Below are 20,472 nucleotides of genomic sequence, written 5' to 3'. Positions count from 1 at the left end.
TTGAAACCAAAGAATATAGCAAATACTGTTATATATTTAGCCTATTCCCTTATGCCTTGCTTATTTCTTAAATTAATTCATGGACAGTGAACGGGGAGAGGAAAATAAGAGCAACCACAAAACACCCCGGCCATGTGATAGAGAATACCACTTCCTAATGCTTACTCCCTACCTAAGAAAATAGCTTTACTTTCTTCTCTCTTGTGCCAAACTTGATTGCATGGGGCAGGAAAGTACCTAGCAACTCTTTTTTAATGTTGTACTATTAACTTCATTCAGCACAACATGTTTAATTCCTTATAACTTTGGGAGTAAGTACAGTGTTTTGTTGCTCGTTTACAATGTAGTTAGGCAGCAGACACAGTGCATAAAAGGTGCTACCTATCATCAAACACATCAAGGATGCCGGAGATTTTTCTGCTTTCATCAATAAGACTTTGCTAAACTGTACATATCAAGAAGTTCAATAGGAGCGATGTAAAGCTAATCTGATATTTTTATATTTTTGTCCACTGCATTATTTTGAACCAGCATTCTACACCTTTCTTTCTTTCTTTCTTTCTTTCTTTCTTTCTTTCTTTCTTTCTTTATTAAAGATTCTATTTATTTATTTGACAGAGAGAGACACAGCAAGAGAGGGAACACAAGCAGGGGGAGAGGGAGAGGGAGAAGCAGGCTTCCCGCCAAGCAGGGAGCCCGATGTAGGGCTTGATCCCAGGACCCTGGGACCATGACCTGAGCCGAAGGCAGACGCTTAACCGACTGAGCCACCCAGGCGCCCCTACACTCTACACCTTTAAATGTTGTGTTCATACTTCTCGCTTTCCAACGTTCAAGGATGTCATCAATTGTCTTCGTTAGCTTTGTGTTTCTCAGAAAGGAACACGTTCTCCCGTGGCAATTCTTGACCACTTCAGCAAATTGAGACCACCTATTTGTTTAAGAGTGTTATATGTGTTGGATTACCTAGAATGGATTGCCCAAAGATTCTCTTTTGGAAAAGTACCAGCACAACGCCCGAAATGCCAGAGGGTGGAAAGTCGTGGTCTCGACGGGGGGAATGACTAGAGTGTTCCTGGAGACACTGTTTTCGCATGGCCGACATTAATGACAACCCAATGCTACACATTCACTAAATGTTTTCATTTCAGAAGAGCATCAAAACCACGGAGTCCTTTCAAGTTGTCTTCTTTTACTGCGAAACCAGAAACCATGCGAACAACTCCTTTCAGTAATAACCTGTGTCCCGGCTACAAGCTGTATTAAACTCTGTGTCGTATAATTTTCTAATTTGTGTGTAGGTAGTTGTAGCAAACAACTTCGTTTATTTCGGAGCGTGACGTCAGGAAGCATATTTTAATGCAGTGGCGATGGGTAATGAAATCAGAATTTCCACCAAGTCCGCTCTAATTGAACAGTATTGTAAGGAGAGATAAAGCAGGAGACTCAGAGTTTCCTCCCAAAGTCATTTACATTATTAGGTAATGAGGCTGATTTTATTTTTTTTTATTTATTTTTTTTTTTTAAAGGTTTCTATTTATTCGACAGAGAGATGGAGAGCACAAGTAGGCAGAGTGGCAGTCAGAGGGAGAGAGAGAAGCAGACTTCCCGCTGAGCGGGGAGCCCGACGTGGGGCTCGATCCCAGGACCCTGGGATCATGACCCGAGCTGAAGGCAGCTGCTTAACCGACTGACCCACCCGGGCGCCCCGAGGCTGATTTTATTTTAACAAATGTACTAGGAGGGATGCTTCCATGTGGACGTTGCCCGTTCATAGCCAGTCTGCTGGGGAGGCTAGACATCTGTACCAAGAATGCTGTCACTGCCCAGAACTAATACGTCGTCTCTCTTCTGGGACGGCTTTCCAACCCCGTAGCAGTAGTCTCCATAGTGGCCATTATTCTTCTGGAAAAGTGACTCGGATTTTTGAAAATAACCAATGGTTAATATGGTGAGTAAGATCAGAGAAGAAACAAGGCCAGGCTGTTTTTCTTTAAGAACAACAACAACAACAGAAGTGACTACGAAGTGGCAAACGCGTCTTTATGGGCACGCTGGCCCTGCGAGCGGTTGCCAGTGCAAGCAGTTCAAAGAAGTTAGTGACAAGGACAGCATCGCTGTTTTGAAGACCAGTCCTCATTCTGGGTGAGAGGCTGGTGCCAGTAATTTTGCGGGAAGAAAACAGCGGCCGCTGATTGTCTCTTCCAGGAAATTAACATGGTGGATGGCAGCCACAAGGAAAAAAAGAACATTCCAAGGCCGTCTCTGCCTCAGCAGGGAGACGGCTCCGCACACGCAGCGTGTGTCCCCTAGCCAGCTCTCACCCCCGTCCCGAGAGTGCACGGTCACGGCCATGTCAGAGTTACTACTCCCTGACTAACAAAACAACTATGCGGGGAGCAGTGACTGTGGGAAGCCGAAGGGAGGGAGAAAGAAGGGAAACTCCTAGAATGGTGCCTTTCGTTGTCATAACCTGATAGCGATCACCGGAGAATTCTGACTTCAGCCGCCAGTCCAGAAATCACTAAGATGCCACCGAGGATGGCTGTGGGGCCGTTCAGTGCTCTTCCTGCAGGTGGCCCAGAGCTCCCTGTTCTGGGCTGGGCAGACCTCACTGACTCAGCCATGGGGTTCAAGACCAGGGCTCGCTGGGGAGTTCAATGGAAGTGTTGGTGGTGGGACTGAAGCTTTCCCGGTGAGAAGTCCTTTGGAACTACCCGTGTTTTATCCCATTTTGCGGTTTCGTGTGTTTGAGTCTATAAAAATGGGTTTTCCCTAAGTTTTATGTTTTAAGGTTTCTGAGACGCTGCTGAAGAATGTACAGAACTGCAGCCTGTTTTCTTGTCCCCGTGCCTTTCTTCTAGGGATGGTTTTGGCCTGCTGCGGTTGTGGGGAAGTAGCCTGCCTGGAGTGAAGTGAGTGGCAGCCTTCCTAGGGAAACCCTTCTTAGATCTGCCACTCGTGACTTCAGACCCCTTGGCCCACTGGCCGTTTATGCCCATTGCTGAAGTCTGTGTGACCAATTTCCTCCAGTTTCAGCAATTACTCTCGCACTGGACAGACCGAACATTAATTCAAATAACAGTTAATATGAGTTTAAATTCCTAGAATGTTAAAATGCATCATTGGTTTAGGAAATTTGTTTGTTGGCCTTTGGGGCTTTCCCCTTTCTCCTTTCTCGTTCCCCATTTTTCTGTTACAGTTGAATAAAATGTGGATCCTGGCAAAGTCAGCAAGGGTGGAGATGCCACACGGCTATTTGTCAGGTTAGGAGAAGAGTGAGAGACTGGTATCCTGTGGGACTGAGGGTTCCCCAGCCTCCTGACTCCCTGATGGAGGGTAGACTGAAGGTAGCCTGATTGCCACTTCTCTCTTAATCTCTTCCTTAAAACCCCATTAAGGATGGAGCACCTGGGTGGCTCAGTTGGTTAAGCGTCTGCCTTCAGCTCAGGTCATGATCCCAGGGTCCTGGGATCGAGCCCCACATCAGGCTCCCTGCTCAGCGGGGAATCTGCTTCTCCCTTTCCTTCTACCCCTCCTCCCTGCTTGTGTTCTCTCTCTCTCTCTCTCAAATAAATAAATGAATAAATCTAAAAAAAAAAAAAAAGCCATTAAGGAAAGCTCCTGGAGTATCACATATAAAAATCAGAAAGACCTTTTAAAATCATTGCCCTCACTCTTCCTGAGAACCCCCTGCCTTACTGAGGACATTATGCTTTACAAAGTGCCTTGAACTAGGTTCTCAAAGAATATTTGTAAAATTATGCCCAAAGAAAACATTCTTTGAAATTAATTAGTAATGTCCCAGTCAAGAAAGAAAGACAAATAATAGATTCACTCTAAAATGAACTATACCAGGGGCGCCTGGGTGGCTCAGTCATTAAGCGTCTGCCTTTGGCTTAGGTCATGATCCCAGGGTCCTGGGATCGAGCCCCGCATTGGGCTCCCCTGCTCAGCAGGAAGCCTGCTTCTCCCTCTCCCACTCCCCCTGCTTGTGTTCCCTCTCTCGCTGTGTCTCTCTCTGTCAAATAAATAAATAAAATCTTTAAAAAAAAATTATTTATTTTAGAGGGCAGGGATGGGTAAGGATTGCCAGACTTACTCTTATGATGTATTTTAAAGGATGTTTTAAATGAACAGTAATTCCTCAGAGATGCTGGCTGTCTTTCTGATTATTGGCAGGTGCGTTTGAGGTGTGACTGGTTTTTTAAACAACATTCCAAGGTTATGCATCTGAAAAAATCTTGTCCCATTCAGAATTTTCAGTCTGAAAGCCTGCACACATATTTAAATGATTTTTTCTAAGCCTTAATTCTTTTTTTTGAACTCTGTTTCTTGGAATTGCTTTCAGTGACTGCACTGGGTTTCTTTGAATAACAGCAAAATCAAAATAAAGGCAGGTCGAGGTGAGTAGCACAGGGCTGACTCCAGCCATCCCTCTGGGCATTGGTTCCCCAACATCTTACAGGGAAGGCTCTTGTCTGATGAACACACTTTTGTGCTGCCACCAGAACCTGCCTCAGAAGTTACTTCTGTGTGTCTTGATGGTCCTTGACATGACCGTGGACTTGGCCCTTGGCATCAAATGCCTTGGACCTTTGTAGCTGGGAATGAGGTAGCTTGAGGTCCTAAAATGCTTGGCTGTAGGAGGTTTTGTTTTGAAAAATAAATAACAATTGGAAATAGATTTGCGTGACTGATGCTCCTTGCCATGGGCTGTGCTGCTATGGATTTAAAGCAAAAGCACACAATTACTGGGTGGGGGGGCGGGATAAACAACCTAACTCTTTACCAGCACATTCTATTGAAATTGTTTGCCTTGAAGGGAAAATAATACTTTATTTTCCATCAACACCACATTAGCATTGTGTCCGTTGCCTTGTCTCTTCTATAATGGCTTGGTATTGAAAGGAATGCTTTTTGATCCATAGTAGTAAACGTTTGTTTTTAAATAAGACCAAAAAAAAAAAAAAGGAGGGGGCAGGTATATAGAAACAAAGAGTTCTAGCTCTGGTAAGAGTTCTGGCATAACTTTGGGCGCCTGGGTGGCTCAGGTGGTTAAGCGTCTGCCTTTGGCTCAGGTCATGATCTCAGGGTCTTGGGATCGAGTTCCGCATCAGGCTCCCTGCTCCTTGGGAGCCTGCTTCTCCCTCTGCCCCCCTCTCTCTCTCTCTGTCTCTCATGAATAAATAAATAAAATCTTTAAAAAAAAAAAAAGAATTCTGGCAGAACTTTTACTCTGGACCCTGAGAACATTTCATTATGTTCCCTTTCCTAAGCCAAAAATGAGATGAAATAGACAACTTGGTTGCCACATGGGCTTCTCTTCCCCTTTGGATTACTACTTTCTCCCTGACTAGATGACACCTGTGGGGTCTTGCCATGAAAAAGATGTCCCCACTGTTGGAGAAATGACAGGTCAACTCTCCGTAATCATCAAATCACAGCATAGTATAGCAGGACTGAATGGGGAAGACTATCTGGTTCAACAGTGTATCTAAAAACAGAGGAGGGGAGGGGAGCCCTGGAGAAAGATGCTGGCAGAGATTCTCAGGGGGGTTGGTAAATTGCACTCACTGACTGGTAGTTTTAGGTTGCTCAGTCTTTTTGCTATCTCACCACACAGATCTTAGAAGCTTCTCCCACTTCCTCTGCTTACCCACCTCTCCAAAATGCCAGCCTTGCCATGGGCTTTACCTAGAAAGTGGGTCGCTGACATAATATGCACTGGTGTCTTTCAGTTCTGCTTTATATCTGTTTAGCGTTACTTCTCATCTTAGGCCTCTGCATTAGAAATAAAGCTCCCAGGGGCCCCTGGGTGGCTCAGTCAGTTAGGCGTCCGACTCTTGGTTTCTGCTTGGGTTGTGATCTCAGGGTCGTGAGATGGAGCCGTGTCAGCAGAGAGTCTGCTTGAGATTTTCTCTCTCTCCCTTCCTCCCTCTGCCCCTCCCCCCCTAAAATAAATAAATCTTAAAAACAAAACAAAACAGAAAGCTGCTAAACTTTACCATGTCTTTATTTAAAAGGAGTATGACCTATCCTTCATTCTTTTGCTAGCTCCCTGAACTCCAGTGGCAGACCTTGCCAGATACTACTGTCCTTAAAACGTGAGTGAGGAGGGGAAGGAACGCTAACGTTCATGAAGCACTTCCTATGTGCTAGGCACGGGCTCTGGGGACATCGACCTGGGTACCCTTTTATAATGCGGTAGGAATCATTTTAAAGGAGAGGAGGAAAATCAGGCACAGAGAGAGTAAGAAAGCTGCCCACGTTCAGATGGCTAGTAAGTAACAGGGCTGGGATTCAATCCCAGGCTCTAGAACTTGCAGATTTAACCTCTGCACTTTACCTTCAAGGTCATACTCAACTCTTTCCTTTCTTCTCCTTTTAAAACAGTTTTCACTTTCATCCTTGGTTTGTATATGGTGAAGCTAATGTCATAAGGTGAAGTGTGCTAGTGGGTTCTGTGTATCCTCTTCGTGTCCCTGGTGTCTAACTGTGCAGGTTCCCAGCAAGTAGCGGTAGGACTTGCAGCTGGATGGACCTGTGTGTGAGCATGTGGCATGTGGCATATGGGGTGTGTGTGTGTGTGTGTGTGTGTGTGAGATGATTTTTTAAGATGGTGGCAGTCATGGGCATTAAAAAGGACCTGCTATTCTGAGCTCAGGCGGTGATGGTAAGATGTGCCTGTCGCAGCTGTTAGCAATCAGAGTGTGTTTCCATCTCATGGGAAATGTGCTGCCATCACTTGTGAAGTGGCTTTCAAAGCCTTGCCACACGGAAGTACCAGAGTGTGTGAATGGTGCACTTTTACTGCAAATTGGAAGAATTCACTTATTCCGATGATAATGTCACACTCACTCACCCAAGCTATCTGAAGTGACAAAAGCACACATGGCCAAATGCTGGCTAGCTGATAGGAGACTGTGCAGGACGGTCATAGAATGTCCTCCAAAATGTTTGTCTGCAGGCAAAAGCAGCTCCTTGGACGGTAGGAGCAGAAACCAAAAGCCGAATAAGGACGGTGCCGTGCCCCTTACTGTGATATGGCCACATGGCTGCCGCGTTCTTACCTCATCTCTAGTACATGACTCACATAAGAATAGGTAGCTTCAAGATAAACACCCATGGTATACCTCTGCTTTTGTTGGGAAAAATGACATTTATTGGATTATGTCATTAGTCTGTGAAATGATGCTTAGTCTGATGTTCAGACCTTCTTAAAATAAATCTGACAGTCTCTTAGCTTGGTCAGAACATTCCTTCTCCTCTGCCTCGCAACTACTCAATACCCCCAAGGCTCGGCTGCCTTTTACTGCATCTCCCTTTCCTACAAAGAAATAGCTACCAGCTCCTGGTTTCTCCCCATAGGAATAGACTTGGAAACAACTGTGCTTCAGCTCTCAGCAAATATTGTTAGCCATTCTCTGGTTGATCTTGTATAATTAAGAATGGAAATACTTCTGGGGCGCCTGGGTGGCTCAGTCGTTAAGCGTCTGCCTTCGGCTCAGGTCATGGTCCCAGGGTCCTGGGATCGAGCCCCACATCGGGCTCCCTGCTCAGCGGGAAAAGCCTGCTTCTCCCTCCCCCACTCCCCCTGCTTGTGTTCCCTCTCTCGCTGTGTCTCTATCTCTGTCAAATAAATAAATAAAATCTTAAAAAAAAAAAAAAGAATGGAAATACTTCTTTAAAAAGCAAGTTTAGAGAGCCTGCAGTTAGAGAAAGAGTCAGAAGAAACTCCTCAGGTCACTTTTCTGGTCGTTCCTATGCCTGGCTGAACTGGTTGTCTAAAAAAAGCATCATAAAAGATAATTGTAAAAAAATACTATTGAACTGCAATCCAGAAATACATCTGTGATGTATTTGAAGGCTTAGAACTTGACATATTGGTTGTTTAGATGTCATTGGCTATGTCCTGGAAATTAGAGGTGGAGAACCCAGCAGAATTTTTCTTCCAGGAGTTGGTCACTAATCCTTCAAGATCTTACAGTCTTAATATGATTAATATGACTACATCTACACTTCTGCTTCTGGCAAGTCTGAATAATTTGCTTATGACTTTTAATAAAAACCAGACCTTTCCCTGGCTTGTTTCCATTCTCCCTATTAATTCTAGGGAGATTTTGTAAAGTGGGAAGTAGCACAGAGGTAGAAGGGGGGATCTGGGCTGTGGAATAATCCTTCTTACCATCCTCACCCGAGGTCCTTGGACGGAGAAAGTTCTCGTATCATCGACCTGTATTCCTGTGGCTATGGATGTATTGTCATTTTAGTCCTCATTGGCTTACTATGGAGGGATGTAAATGTATTCCCAAGGTTTAAAGTTACAAGTTATTTTCAGTCTTTTGCCATGAATCCAGACTTGATTTGGTTAGAGAATATTTCTTTAAATGACATAATCTACTATTCAATGAATAGTAACTGATCAAAAAAACAATACAAGCTAATGGAAAGAAGCAGTGGGTTCCTTGGCCTGGTAAACTTTGGTGATGTAACCTGGATTCTTGTTATTTTGACCTACTTCTTCATGTCTTCGTCCAGCTGATTTTTGTGGTAGCACCACTGGGGTGGGGAGGGGGAGGTCATAGAAATTGTACAATTGAAATTTGCAATCAATGACTGACTTTTTAGGCAGGAGATTTTAGCTCTTTAAGGAGTGTTCTGAGGCAAACAAAATGTTTTGATTGATTTATTCAGTAAACTATGATGCCATATGCTAAGCATACAATGGATAAGATTTATATGCAGCCATAGAACAAATAGATTTAAACAAATGTCCTCTTTGTTATAAGATCCATTTCTATGTCAATAGGTTGTTCTGTCCATGGACTGGTGGTGGTTGAATCACCAGGTTTGTTGATTTTTGTAACATTGTATGTACCTATTAAAAAAAAAAAATAAAAGCTTCTACATTGAAATACCAAGATTATACAATGAGGCTAGCCTGAGGTATGCATAAGCAGGTGTGAAGTTAAGAGAGCTGCCAAATGGAGTGTTAGGTGTGAGAATTCGGGGGCAATTGTGTAAAGTAAGATTATTTCATAAAATGCAGTAATTCTAATGTTTTGGGTTAAGCAGAAACTAGATAAGATCTCCAGATTTGGTTTGGTTTTAAAGATGTTCTTTTCTGTTGTTGTGAAAAACAGACTTCAAATGATGAAAGCAAAGAGCTGACCCCATTGCTCTCAACTGCAAGCAGAGGAAGATTTAACCTAAATGGGGTGCAGTTGTTCTTTAGGGGAAAAAAGGAATTGGTATCTAGAGTGAGGTTGATCACGAGTAAAGATTAGATGCAGTTCTGTTAGTCAGATGACATTTTTTGGCCCAGTATTATCCAGAAGAATGTAAGGGACACACATCTATTGTTGGAAAAGAAGTTATTAGGGGTTTACCTTAATCATACTCTAACCACTTAGTAAAATAAAATACTCTTTTTCCTGCTGGTAGGAAATGACAGTTAACCCACACTGAGAGATTCAAGAGAAGAATTTTTATTAGATATTTCTGATCTCAAGGTCCTAGAAAATCTTCAGGAATTAAATGCTGAAAAGAAAAATGTAGTTAATTCTAGAATCTTAGAGGAACCTTATCCCAACTGAGAATAATTGGCCAAGTGGCCAGTTACCTTTGTTTTGGTCCCTGATTGCATATAACCCCGCACATTCTCAACAACAAATATGTCTCACTATTTACAAAAGCAATAGAGAGGTTAGATTAGGGAAGACAAAACAGAGAGAAGTATTTGTATTACTGATATTAATGTATCATCTTTTATTGAGTGAGCATTTATTCAGTGTTTGCCCACTGGATGAGTAAAGAGAAGCTGCTTCTCTTGCCATTCAAGTATTTTATGCAAGGTTGAGGTAGTTACCAAAAGAGGTAAAAAGTCAATTACCTTAAATGTAGGTGTTTTGCACATTACCGTGTAGTAGGAGGGTTCTAGGTAGAAACGGATCTAAAAATCAAAGCCATCCACTATTCCTCTGTATGAAAAATCTGTTTCCTCTCTGGTTGGACAGAATTTATTCTCCCTGTCTGGGGACAGAAGTGCTCATTTGGATTGGGTTTTAACAAAGATATGTATGCATCGGGGAATGTGAGTCAGTTTCTCTGGAAAGCTTAATCTAGTAAGGATAGAAGCATATTACAAAGGATTAATATTCAGTTCCCATTGTCAGAACTACCTGCATATTCACAGAAAGCCACATGAGAAGATACGCCTATCTTCCTTATTCTTCAGAGATTTCCTGCGTACCCAGCTAAACTCTTTCTGAATTCATAGAGGGGATTCTGGCCCAGTGTTTTAACTCCTCTGCACTGAAGTCATACATGTATAAAGTCTGAAGGAAATAGCCAAAGTTCCAAAATTCCACTTTTGACTTATTTTAGATTTAGTTTGCAAATGTTTGTTCTCTTGACTGTTTGAGGTTTGTTTATGCGTATGTATTGTGGCAGGTATAGGCATTACTTTTTATTAAAAAATCATTTTATAAAAAACTGTTAAGTTTTCAGCAGAAACCACAATCAATTTAAAGAAATGGCTTTAGGGGCGCCTGGGTGGCTCAGTCCTTAAGCGTCTGCCTTCAGCTCAGGTCATGATCCCAGGGTCCTGGGATCGAGCCCCGCATCGGGCTCCCTGCTCAGTGGGAAGCCTGCTTCTCCCTCTCCCACTCCCCCTGCTTGTGTTCCCTCTCTTGCTGTGTCTCTCTCTGTCAAATAAATAAATAAAAATCTTAAAAAAAAAAAAAAGAAATGGCTTTAAATAGTAGGTAAGATACAGGAGTTTTGTCGAACACGGGCTAGGACTTTTTTTTTTAATGGCTCTAATTTGACAAGCTCCTTTGAGTCAGACGTCAGCTGACTCAGAATGTCACCGTGTGACATGTATGTTTATGGTTTAACATGTGGGAATCCTTCCATTTCCACAGTGCCTCCTCAAGACTGCACAAGCCCTGGTGAAAGTTTCGTTTCGGTGACTTTGCTCCTGACAGCCATCTATGTGTTCTTTTTTTTCTTGAGACTAAGATAGTAACATCTGGACCTATTAGTCCCTCAGGAAGGCATTTTGGGAACCAACAATTTAAAAAAAACAACAACTAAGTCTGGCTAGCAGATGAAAATTACAGTTCTGTGTATTTTTCTTTAGTCTCTTTGTGGAGGAGCCTGTTGTGGGCAGTGAGGGCACAGCGTCCTGGTCCTTGCCAAGAATGATATGCCAAGCTTCCTAAAGCTTCCCATTTATATAAGTCTTTTCATCTTCAAAGAGCTTTGCGAGCATTCATTTACCACCACCTGCCTGGGAGGTAAGAATTATTGCCATTTTATAGACAGAGGAAGTGGAGGTGTAAGTGACTTGCTTGAGGCCACCCAGCGAGTTGAGGGTCAGAGAGAGACTTGGAAGGATTGCCGACTCCACTTCTTAGCTAGATAAGCCTACAGCTCTTTCTCCTGTGTGTCGTTTCCCTTGGGAGCCCCAGATCGATGCTAGCATAAATCTAAAGGCATCATATAATCCTGAATAGGGAAGAAACCCCAAGTCTTACTTGTGGCTGCCTCTACCATTGAAACTCTGGGAAATCCAGCCAGAGAGAAGCCATTTTACCCTCCTGAGATTCACTGTCTGCATCTGTAGAATGGGGGTGATAATACCCAGCGGCCTACTTCAGAGCTGCTGGGAGCACCAAAATCAAAACGTGCTGATGAGAACAAAAACTTTCAAGCCTGTTACAGAACTCTGCAAATATCAGACATTCTTATCACTGCCAGAAATGACCACGAGGTTGCGCTATCAAAGGGGTAGGGCTTTTCTAATTAGGTGGCTAATTGCTTTGGTGATGTTCAGTGAGGATTAAGTACTGTTTTTATGAAAGAATCTACAATCAGTGGAAGGAAAGACCGTATCAGGGAAACATACTAGTATGATAATTAGTATATAGTTAGAAGACAAAATGGCAGAACACGCTGATGGTTAGTTTGGACAGTATGCCACTGGAACTCGGCCTTCCCCACCCCCGAGGATCATCGAACACGCCTGGGCTGTGGAACATAGCCATGCTGTACCCCGAGCCATGCGTCCAGGACAACTGAAGGTGCCAGACTGGTCAGAGCCCACAGTCTATTCCCCTCCCGCCACGGAGATGTAATGAGAGCTCTCTGCAAATCCTCTGGTGGCCTGTGGCCTCCAGCAGCAGCCCTGAGAGAGTGGAGGAAAAGCATTTTGCTCCCTGAATTGTTCACCACTAGTATGCACAGCACCTTCGCACAGGATAAAGAAGGCACCAACCCGGCAAGTATGGTTTCAAAAAGAGGTGCTTCTCTGGGCAGACAAATGAGAGCGAGGCTCCCTTACTCCAGACTGTTACAACCTCTCTGCAGCAGGCTCAACAGCCAGGTGAATTTCGGCCCCTACTTTTGTCCCCTTGGCGGGGCCCCATTGGGCAGGGCACAGTGTCCTTGGCACCAGGAGATAGCCAGACCCAGAGGGGCCAGAAAATTCTAGAAGCCGGGAGCTTTGAAAGCCGCTCCAGGTAAGCAGGTGAAGCCTCTGCCACTCTCCCCCAGCCGGCCTTGACGTGCAGGCCCGGCCACATCCAGGCAGCTGCAGAAGCCTTTAATACCCCAGCAGTTTTAAACTGGGGATAAAATAAAGTGACTAATCCATAAAGGACTCAAGCCATTTTACTGAAAATAAAATCAAATGCCTTAGGGTTTTTCTTTTTAATCTTTATTGGTTTTTCTGCTTACAAAAGTAAATACATGCCGATTGTAAAAAATTCAAACACTGGGGGAATATGTAACATAGCAAGTGAAAAGCCTTCCATATTCTCAGCCCTCCAGAAGAAAGACTGTCAACAGATCGGTGTAAAAGATAGTTGTTTTGGGTTTTGGGGTTTTTTTTTTGTTTTTTTTTTTTTTAAGCAGCAGTTCTCTCTGGTTTTTGCAAGACACACAAAATTGCGTAACGTTCATCTGTGTCACATACTCTCATGGGTGTACCCAAGGTTTGGCCATTTCCTGGCAAGCCAGCAGTGACCCCACCCTGTTCAGTCCAATTCGAGAAAGTATATGGTTATTGCACGTTAGCTAGAGTGAAAGATATTACTGGGGTAACTGTAGGTCCCCATTAGTTTATTTTTTATATGAACCAATAAAAATTTTAATTTTTTGTTACTATTATTAGTAGCACATTCCTTGGGACACATACCACAACTGATTGCAATATACTGCTGGACTGTAGCCGTTAAGTGCCAGTGTTATAAAGGATTGCTGCAGTAGCTGGTATGAACTGCCTGTCATATCATTGGGAGGATAAGCAGCTTTTCTCTATCCCCACTTTGGAAAGGGCTTAAAGTCTGGAGAAAGGAATTTCATTTCGCTATAAGGCAGGATTTCTTATCAACAATAACAATAATAATAACTACTATTTATCGAGTGCCAAATAGATCTAACAACTGCGTGATGTGCATGTATATAGAGAGAATACATATATAAAATAATCATTTATGTGCTACATCATTTATCCATTGTATTACTGAATCTTCAGATATGAAACTCAGGCTCAGAGAGGTTAAGTAATTTGCCCAGCCTTAAAAAATTGTTAAACATTGGTGTCCGTCGTCTTAAGGTCAAAAACTCTACTCAGAAATTTATAAAATGGAGAAGAATGGTCTAGAAGGTTGGCGATTACTTACAGTTATAAAGTACTGATAAGTAAAGTAACTCCCAGGAAGATATCTTGACATCAGTTCTGAGTAGTTATCAAAGTTTAACCAAATTATTTGTGCTTAGTCCTTTGCATCCTTGGTTAATGGTGGCATACTAATAGCAGTCTGTTCCTGATGTTGTTGTTGGAGCAATTTAGCTTGGCTGTGAAGGATGGTGGGAAAAGGGGAAAAAAAAACTATTGAGTTAAACAAAAAAGACAAAATGTGTCCAAATCCCAAACTTACCTCTTCCTAGTTCTCTGACTTTGTGCATTGTTTAGCCTCTCTGAGCTTCTGTTTTCTTATCTGAAAAATGCAGATGATGATGATGATAATAGCACCCCCTCCCTCATAGGGTATTGGAGGAATGGATATAATGCCTAACACATTATAAGCCTAAATACATGTTGCATATTATTGGTTATTATAAATCCATTAGATCATCATGGCATCACCTTTCACCCATAGAATGGGTACAACTCTTGTACAATTACACTTTTTAATTCTTTGGGAGAATGGGTATTTTTCTCTGGACCAAGATACCTCCCCAAAAAAAGGTCCTGAGGCGTAAATGAGGTGTTAAGAATGCCATTGTCCATGTTCTTGTCCCTTTTATAATTAAAAGTAAAAAGCCAACCTTTTACGGAAGTACATTGCTAAATGACAGCCCAGCCCAAGGACCACTTGGCGAATGAGCACACTTGCATTCCAGGATTTCCTGCCTCCCCAGTGCCACTTGTTGTCAGCTCCTTGAAGCTGCAGAAATTTGCCTCTGCAGGTGTGGAGAGCGTGCTTGAATTACTTAGGGTGCATGAGAGAGCAAATTATTGAGGCAATAGAGCTGAAAATGTGGGCAAATTAGAATTTTTCATAGCAAGATTGTGCATTGTTAAGCCAATTCATGATTATATGTGTGTGTCTTGCTTCAGATATTCCGCTACACAATAAACCTCTTTGCCGCGATGAATATGTATGGGGACTAATTTAATCAATATACTTGTAACAGTAGTGGAGTCTGACAGAACTCATCCTTTGAAATTCTGGCTGCGTTAATCTGTGCAGTATATATATGGGCCAAGACTCATAATTTGTGTTAAAAGAAGATTATTTTGAAAAGAAACAACACTGCCTGTTAGAAAATGAAAAAAGCCTGGGGGATAGAAAGCAAAGGGCAAAGGGATTTTTGTCCTTTTCCCTCTTATTGGTCTGAAAACTCAAATTTAAGGAACTAAACTGCTTTCTTTTTGAAAAAATACGGCAAGGCCTTTTTTTTTTTTTCTCATTGATACATTTGAATTCTGTAAATTGACTAAAAGGTGCAGGGAAGTAGCTTTTATGCATTGTTGGATTAAATGGAAGATTGAGTAAGTGCCCTGGTCGAATCTGCAAATGTTTGCTTTCTGGAAATATCAACACATGTGATCAGATCACATTCAGGGAGTTTGCTTTTTGGAGCAGGTGGATTTTAATCATTTCCTAAAGAGCACTTGCCACTGAAATTGTCTTCTGAGATAAGAGAGTCAACCCAGAGGGTAAGCTAGTCGAATCGTTGCATCTGACCAATCAGAATACTTGAACTTTGCTTTGGAGAACCCTCCCATCACCTTACCATGAGATTCCTAGTGAAGCTTTTCTAATTCCCATTCTTTGACCAACGTTGTCCACGGGAGCTAAGTACAAACACAGTGGGGGTTAAAGGTCTAGGCCAATGGCCCCTGCTTGAAAATACAGATCAATCTACAGTGAGTCCATTCATACTAAGCATCTTGGCCTCCATAAATCTTGGGAAATACGTCTCAGCTTGAGTGCCCTCCAGATGCGAAGACCCTGGGAGCTGAAGGAAGGCTGAGTTTGGAAGCCTGACTCAGGCCAGCAGCCCTATGTAGTATTAGGCACCAAACTCTGAGTCTGTGCTACAACGACCCTCCCACACCACCACCTCCCGCCCCCGCAGCCAGGCCATGAGTCATTGCAAGGGTGGAGGTGCCAGGCTAGGATCCCAGGGCCACCGCCATCATGAACAGACTCCTCTGTGCCAGATCTCCATATCACTTGTAGGATCACAGGAAGCCATTGGCAGGCATTTTGGTCCTGCCTTAAACATCATCATTTCACTTCTCATGCATAAGCCACTATGAGCCCAGGCAGAATGAACAGCAATACATTATTCTCCATCCAATCCAGATAGTTTTACTCAGCGTTCCCAGTACGGTCTGCCCAAGGCCTTCATATCTTATAAAGAACTAATTAGAGGTGCTTGATCTCTCCATTGTTAAGCTGGAAGGAAGGTAAATCTTGAAAGGCCCAAGTTCAGCACTGAGGTTGCTTTAATTGCCTCCCATCGTTTTGATGCTGACTTAAACTACAGGGTTTAGCGAAGTTTGTGTCTGGTTTCTGTGATTACGGCTTGAGGTGAGACATAAGCAGAAGCAGCTCAGTGTCGGTCTTTTTATTTCACATATAAATTTTGTTTAATAGATGGTCCAAGTACTTTATGTTGCCTAATCTATTCCTTAGGGGTTAGGGTGGGGGAGGCTTGTTCTCATTACAGACTAGTTAATCCCTGTGGGAAAATCCAGGCCATCACTCTCAGCTGATAACACCTTTCAGAGTGTCTGTGCCACCGCTTGGCTTTTGTGTCTCAGAAGGGTTGGACGTAACTCTATCTAGAGCTACAGACAGTATTTGACACAAAACTTGGCCTTGACTATATTAAAAATATCAGAGGGGCCATCAGTGTGAAGCATTATTAGAGTTCAGATTTCATAAAGAAGTTCCTTGAAGAAATCAAACAAGACACTAAGATGAGGCAGGCTTAGAAATTACCATTTTTGTTAAATGTGACCTTATAACACATTAAGCTGCAGAACTCAGAATGGACAGTATACAAAGAAACCATTAGAAAGCTTACCCATTACAGAAAATATATCGGATGTAAGATTTTGAACAATCTCTAACTCTGGACAATGAAGCTCACTATGTCAACACTAAAAGTGATTGACGTGAGGGGCACCAGGGTGGCACAGTCGGTTAAGCGTCTGACTCTTGGTTTCGGCTCAGGTTGTGATCACAGGATCGTGAAATCTAGCCCGTGTCAGGCTTCGTGCTCAGCGTGGAGTCTGCTTAAGACTCTCTCTTCCTTCTTTACCTCTCTCTCTGCCCCTACCCTCCCCCCACCCCGTGCTCGCTCACTCTCCCTCTCTCTCTCTCCCCCCCTTACTCTCTAAAATAGATAATAAATCTTTAAAAAAAAGTGATAGACATGAAAAGGGACTCTCCTTCTAGAATAGCTTGCACTCCCTAAAAGTCACCACAGTACTTGTACTAGTCCCCTTGAAAGGAAGTGAGCAGGTACGCGTGGTTTATAATGAGGTTAAATCCAGTAATTTAATGTATACTGTTTATGAGTATTGAATGCAGACATCGCATCAAATCCAAAGTAAGTGGTTGTGGAAATTATTCCAGGTTATGGGATTACACCGGAAGAAAGAGCGGGCTGTATGTATGTATGTGTTACTTACATTGTGCAACATATTCCTTGTTGATAAGTCATTGCTTTGTGTAAGGCATGGGGTTAGGTAGGGGCTATATGAAAATGAAGTACACTTAACGCTCTTACAATTGTGTTTGTGTGTGTGATTAAGTAATCTGACATGATATCCGTAGTGAAAACCATGAAAAATAAAACTTAGCGTAATGGAACATTCCGGGTACCCTGGTGAACGTTGCCATCCTGTGTATACAGCTCAGTATTGGTCTTCTTTATTTCACATGTAAATTATATTTAATAGGTGGGCCAAGAACTTTGTTTTGCCTAATTATTCCTGAGGTTATTTTTTTAATCCTTAATTATGTTCTTTGCAACCAACTGTGCTCAAGGTATATTGTGTTTGCTTAGAAATGTGCTTTGTCATATTTGAGAACTTTGGTGTGATATCTGTTAGTTATTGGGTGGTCTTCCAACATGAAGCATCTTCAAATGATCAGTTGGTTAGAAACATATGCACACTATACCAATCAGTTTCCACCATAAAGAACTGAGAAACTACATATACTATTCACCAGGATTCACCATTATTAAATTCAGATAGGATATTAACTTTATGGTTGAAAGGTTTTGATTGTACACAAATGGACTGATTTTCAACACATGCCAACTACATTAATTAAAAAAGATAATTAAGGCATTCTTAACTTGCCAGCGTATGTAACTTATTAATATTTTGAATTGAATCATTTTCCTAAGTAGTCTTGACTTTTTGGAGTATACTTTTTTCCCTACCAGTGGAGCTACAATGCTCAGCCAAGACAGATTTATGACCTTTTAAAAATGATGATGGAAAATGAGATCGGAGGAAACATTTTAGTATCTGCTTTGCTCTGAGGCCTAAACTGCGAGCTCTCCGGTTCTTGAAGGCTTTGAAATGCTGATTCCAGTCTTCTTGTGGGTTCTTAAACACCTTCTCAAATGACCCATTTTAATAACCCGAAAGCTATTATATAACGAGCAGCCATAATTTAGTCCAGGGCTCTAGGGGGACCCTCACAGTTCAGCAATGAATAGTTAATGCAGTATAATGTTTAGCAGGTTATTAGTTTTCACTATACAAATGCTGATCAGGGAACGCTTTTATAAGGTGTTTAAAAGAAAATGTAATTAACTGGTTGCGTGCTTCTGTTGCAGCTCAAATTGAAATTATTCCTTGCAAGATCTGTGGAGACAAATCATCAGGAATCCATTATGGTGTCATTACATGTGAAGGCTGCAAGGTAAGCCTTTTTAATTGTTGTTGTTGTTTCTATTAATGTTAGAATGTATCTTTGTGCTGTGACTTCTACTATGTCTGAAAATTCAACTCCTCGGCATTTTGAGTGATGAGAGATGACAGGACAGGATAAATATTTTGGTGTTAAATTACAATTAAGAAAGTCATATATATTTTTATGTCTTCCATCAAAATAACAGGAGGCTAGAGAAGAGTATTTGAACATTGCTTGTTTGTCACCTCCAATCCTGGATTTGATGGAACTGATGAACAATCCCTTTGGTTATCTTTTTTAAAAAAGAAATGATTCTAGATTTCTGTAGTGTCCCTATTACAAGCTTTGTAAGAAGGTATTTCCGATAGTTTAATCAGAATGTGATTGAAAGTCTTATTTTTGGCACACATATGTTGTTACATCTGGCCAAATTATGGCAAAGCCATTGGAAAGCACTGGGTTCTGGTCCTAGTGCCACCACATGTCCCTCTTGTTGTGGGCTTGTCTTAATCTTTTAGTGACTCAGTTTCTTCATCTATAAAGTGGGCGTTAACACCTGTTCTTCCTACCTCTTAGAACTATTCCAGGGATAGGATGAAAAACTGTAAATAAAAGTTCTTATAAACTGAAAAGTGCTATTTAAACCTAAATATTATCCTTCTTATTGCTGTTGATACTATTTTAATTATTACTGATGCCGATCGAGGGCAACGCATTACAGCACATGCGTAATTTGGGAATGGGAATAGAGATGTTTATCCTAATCATTCAAGACCTCCAAACCCAGATTGCCTCTGTTATTCAAATCTCAATTTATTAAGATTTAAATCCTCCTGCTTATATTGGAAGGGCCTTGAGACAGCTTACAGGATAAAACAGTGCAAAATAAACAGGCGAGAAGCTATTTAAACATGCAGGCAGCTTCTGAGACAGCTGATTGCCACTGAACCAGGCCTGAATTAGCCCTAAGGCATTTTGAGGCTGCCACCAAAAAAAAAAACCAAAACAAAACAATAAATAAATAAATAAAATCCATGCGTTTGGTTAGCTTTCCTTCGGTGAAATTAGGAAATATAATGTCATAAAATACAAAATCACCATCAGACACAAATAACTACTGAGAGACTTCAGGGAAATTTGCCATGCAATTTCCTTAAGTCTTTGTTTTACTGTTAATCATCGTAACGTGCTGCTTTGTACATGTAAAGATACTTCATATTGATCCGATCTTGGTGACGCTCGAGCTTTCTGCACGCCGCCAAACACACTTTTTCTTTGTCATCACCTGCCTTTTAGAAATAGGGGGCTTGCCACTTAAAGAGGATTTTGAATTGTTCATCTTTATAGCAACCCTCAAGGCCTCAGGTTCTAGATTACCAAGGAAAAAAAAAATGACGTCTTTTTACTTCCTCAGCTTGCCCTCCCTCAAAATTAATCAATTAAGTAAATAAAAGTCCACAAAATGAAATCAGCTGCCTGGCTTATGCCACCCTGGGACAACTGTCATCCCGTTGACTTTCAGAGTTAATTCGGCTGATGTGGCTGGGCACCTGTCACCCTTCCCCCTCACCCGAACCTTCTCGTCCCAGTCCAAGATGGCGCAGCCTTCCTTGGTGAAGGGCATGCAGACCACAGTGCCCCTCCTACCCCCCCTCCCCGCCAGCAGAAGCTCCAAGCAAACTTGACTCTGTGCATTGCATCTCGCCTAGTTATGTTCTTCAGTGGGCAGGGTCCTGGGCATTAACCACATGTCCTTTCATTCTGTCCTGAGAAACTGACCACTCTCTCTGAGTCTTCTAGGAATGCCACGTGTGGTTTTAGGTGCTAACTAAAGCAAGCACCTCGGATCAGCGTCTGAGGCTGGGCCAGGGTGGGGGTGAGGTCTGCTTTGTGCGAAATAACGCACCAGTGCAGGAGATTCATGAACAACATGCTGTTCAATAAAATCTGGACTGCCTGAGAACGGCTGGGTTTACATAGGCAGAAACAGTGTGTGTTTTCTTTTTAC

At 42.2% G+C, this 20,472-nt stretch overlaps 1 protein-coding gene across 2 annotated transcripts in view; it reads left to right on the top strand.

Annotated features, from left to right (window-relative positions):
• Positions 1-20,472, top strand: part of RORA (RAR related orphan receptor A) — a 704,001-nt gene that overhangs the window by 643,741 nt on the left and 39,788 nt on the right. For both annotated transcript variants that reach the window (XM_032417115.1, XM_032417116.1), the window contains one exon: positions 18,388-18,473. In XM_032417115.1, coding sequence (XP_032273006.1) covers positions 18,388-18,473 — 86 coding nt within the window. The remainder of the gene's footprint in view (positions 1-18,387; positions 18,474-20,472) is intronic.

The sequence above is a fragment of the Phoca vitulina genome, unplaced genomic scaffold (genome assembly GCF_004348235.1).
Source record: "Phoca vitulina isolate PV1807 unplaced genomic scaffold, GSC_HSeal_1.0 scaffold20, whole genome shotgun sequence".
In the NCBI taxonomy this organism is placed as follows: domain Eukaryota; kingdom Metazoa; phylum Chordata; class Mammalia; order Carnivora; family Phocidae; genus Phoca; species Phoca vitulina.
The sequence above is the reverse complement of the archived record's forward strand: the minus strand, read 5'-3'. Positions and strand labels throughout refer to the sequence as shown.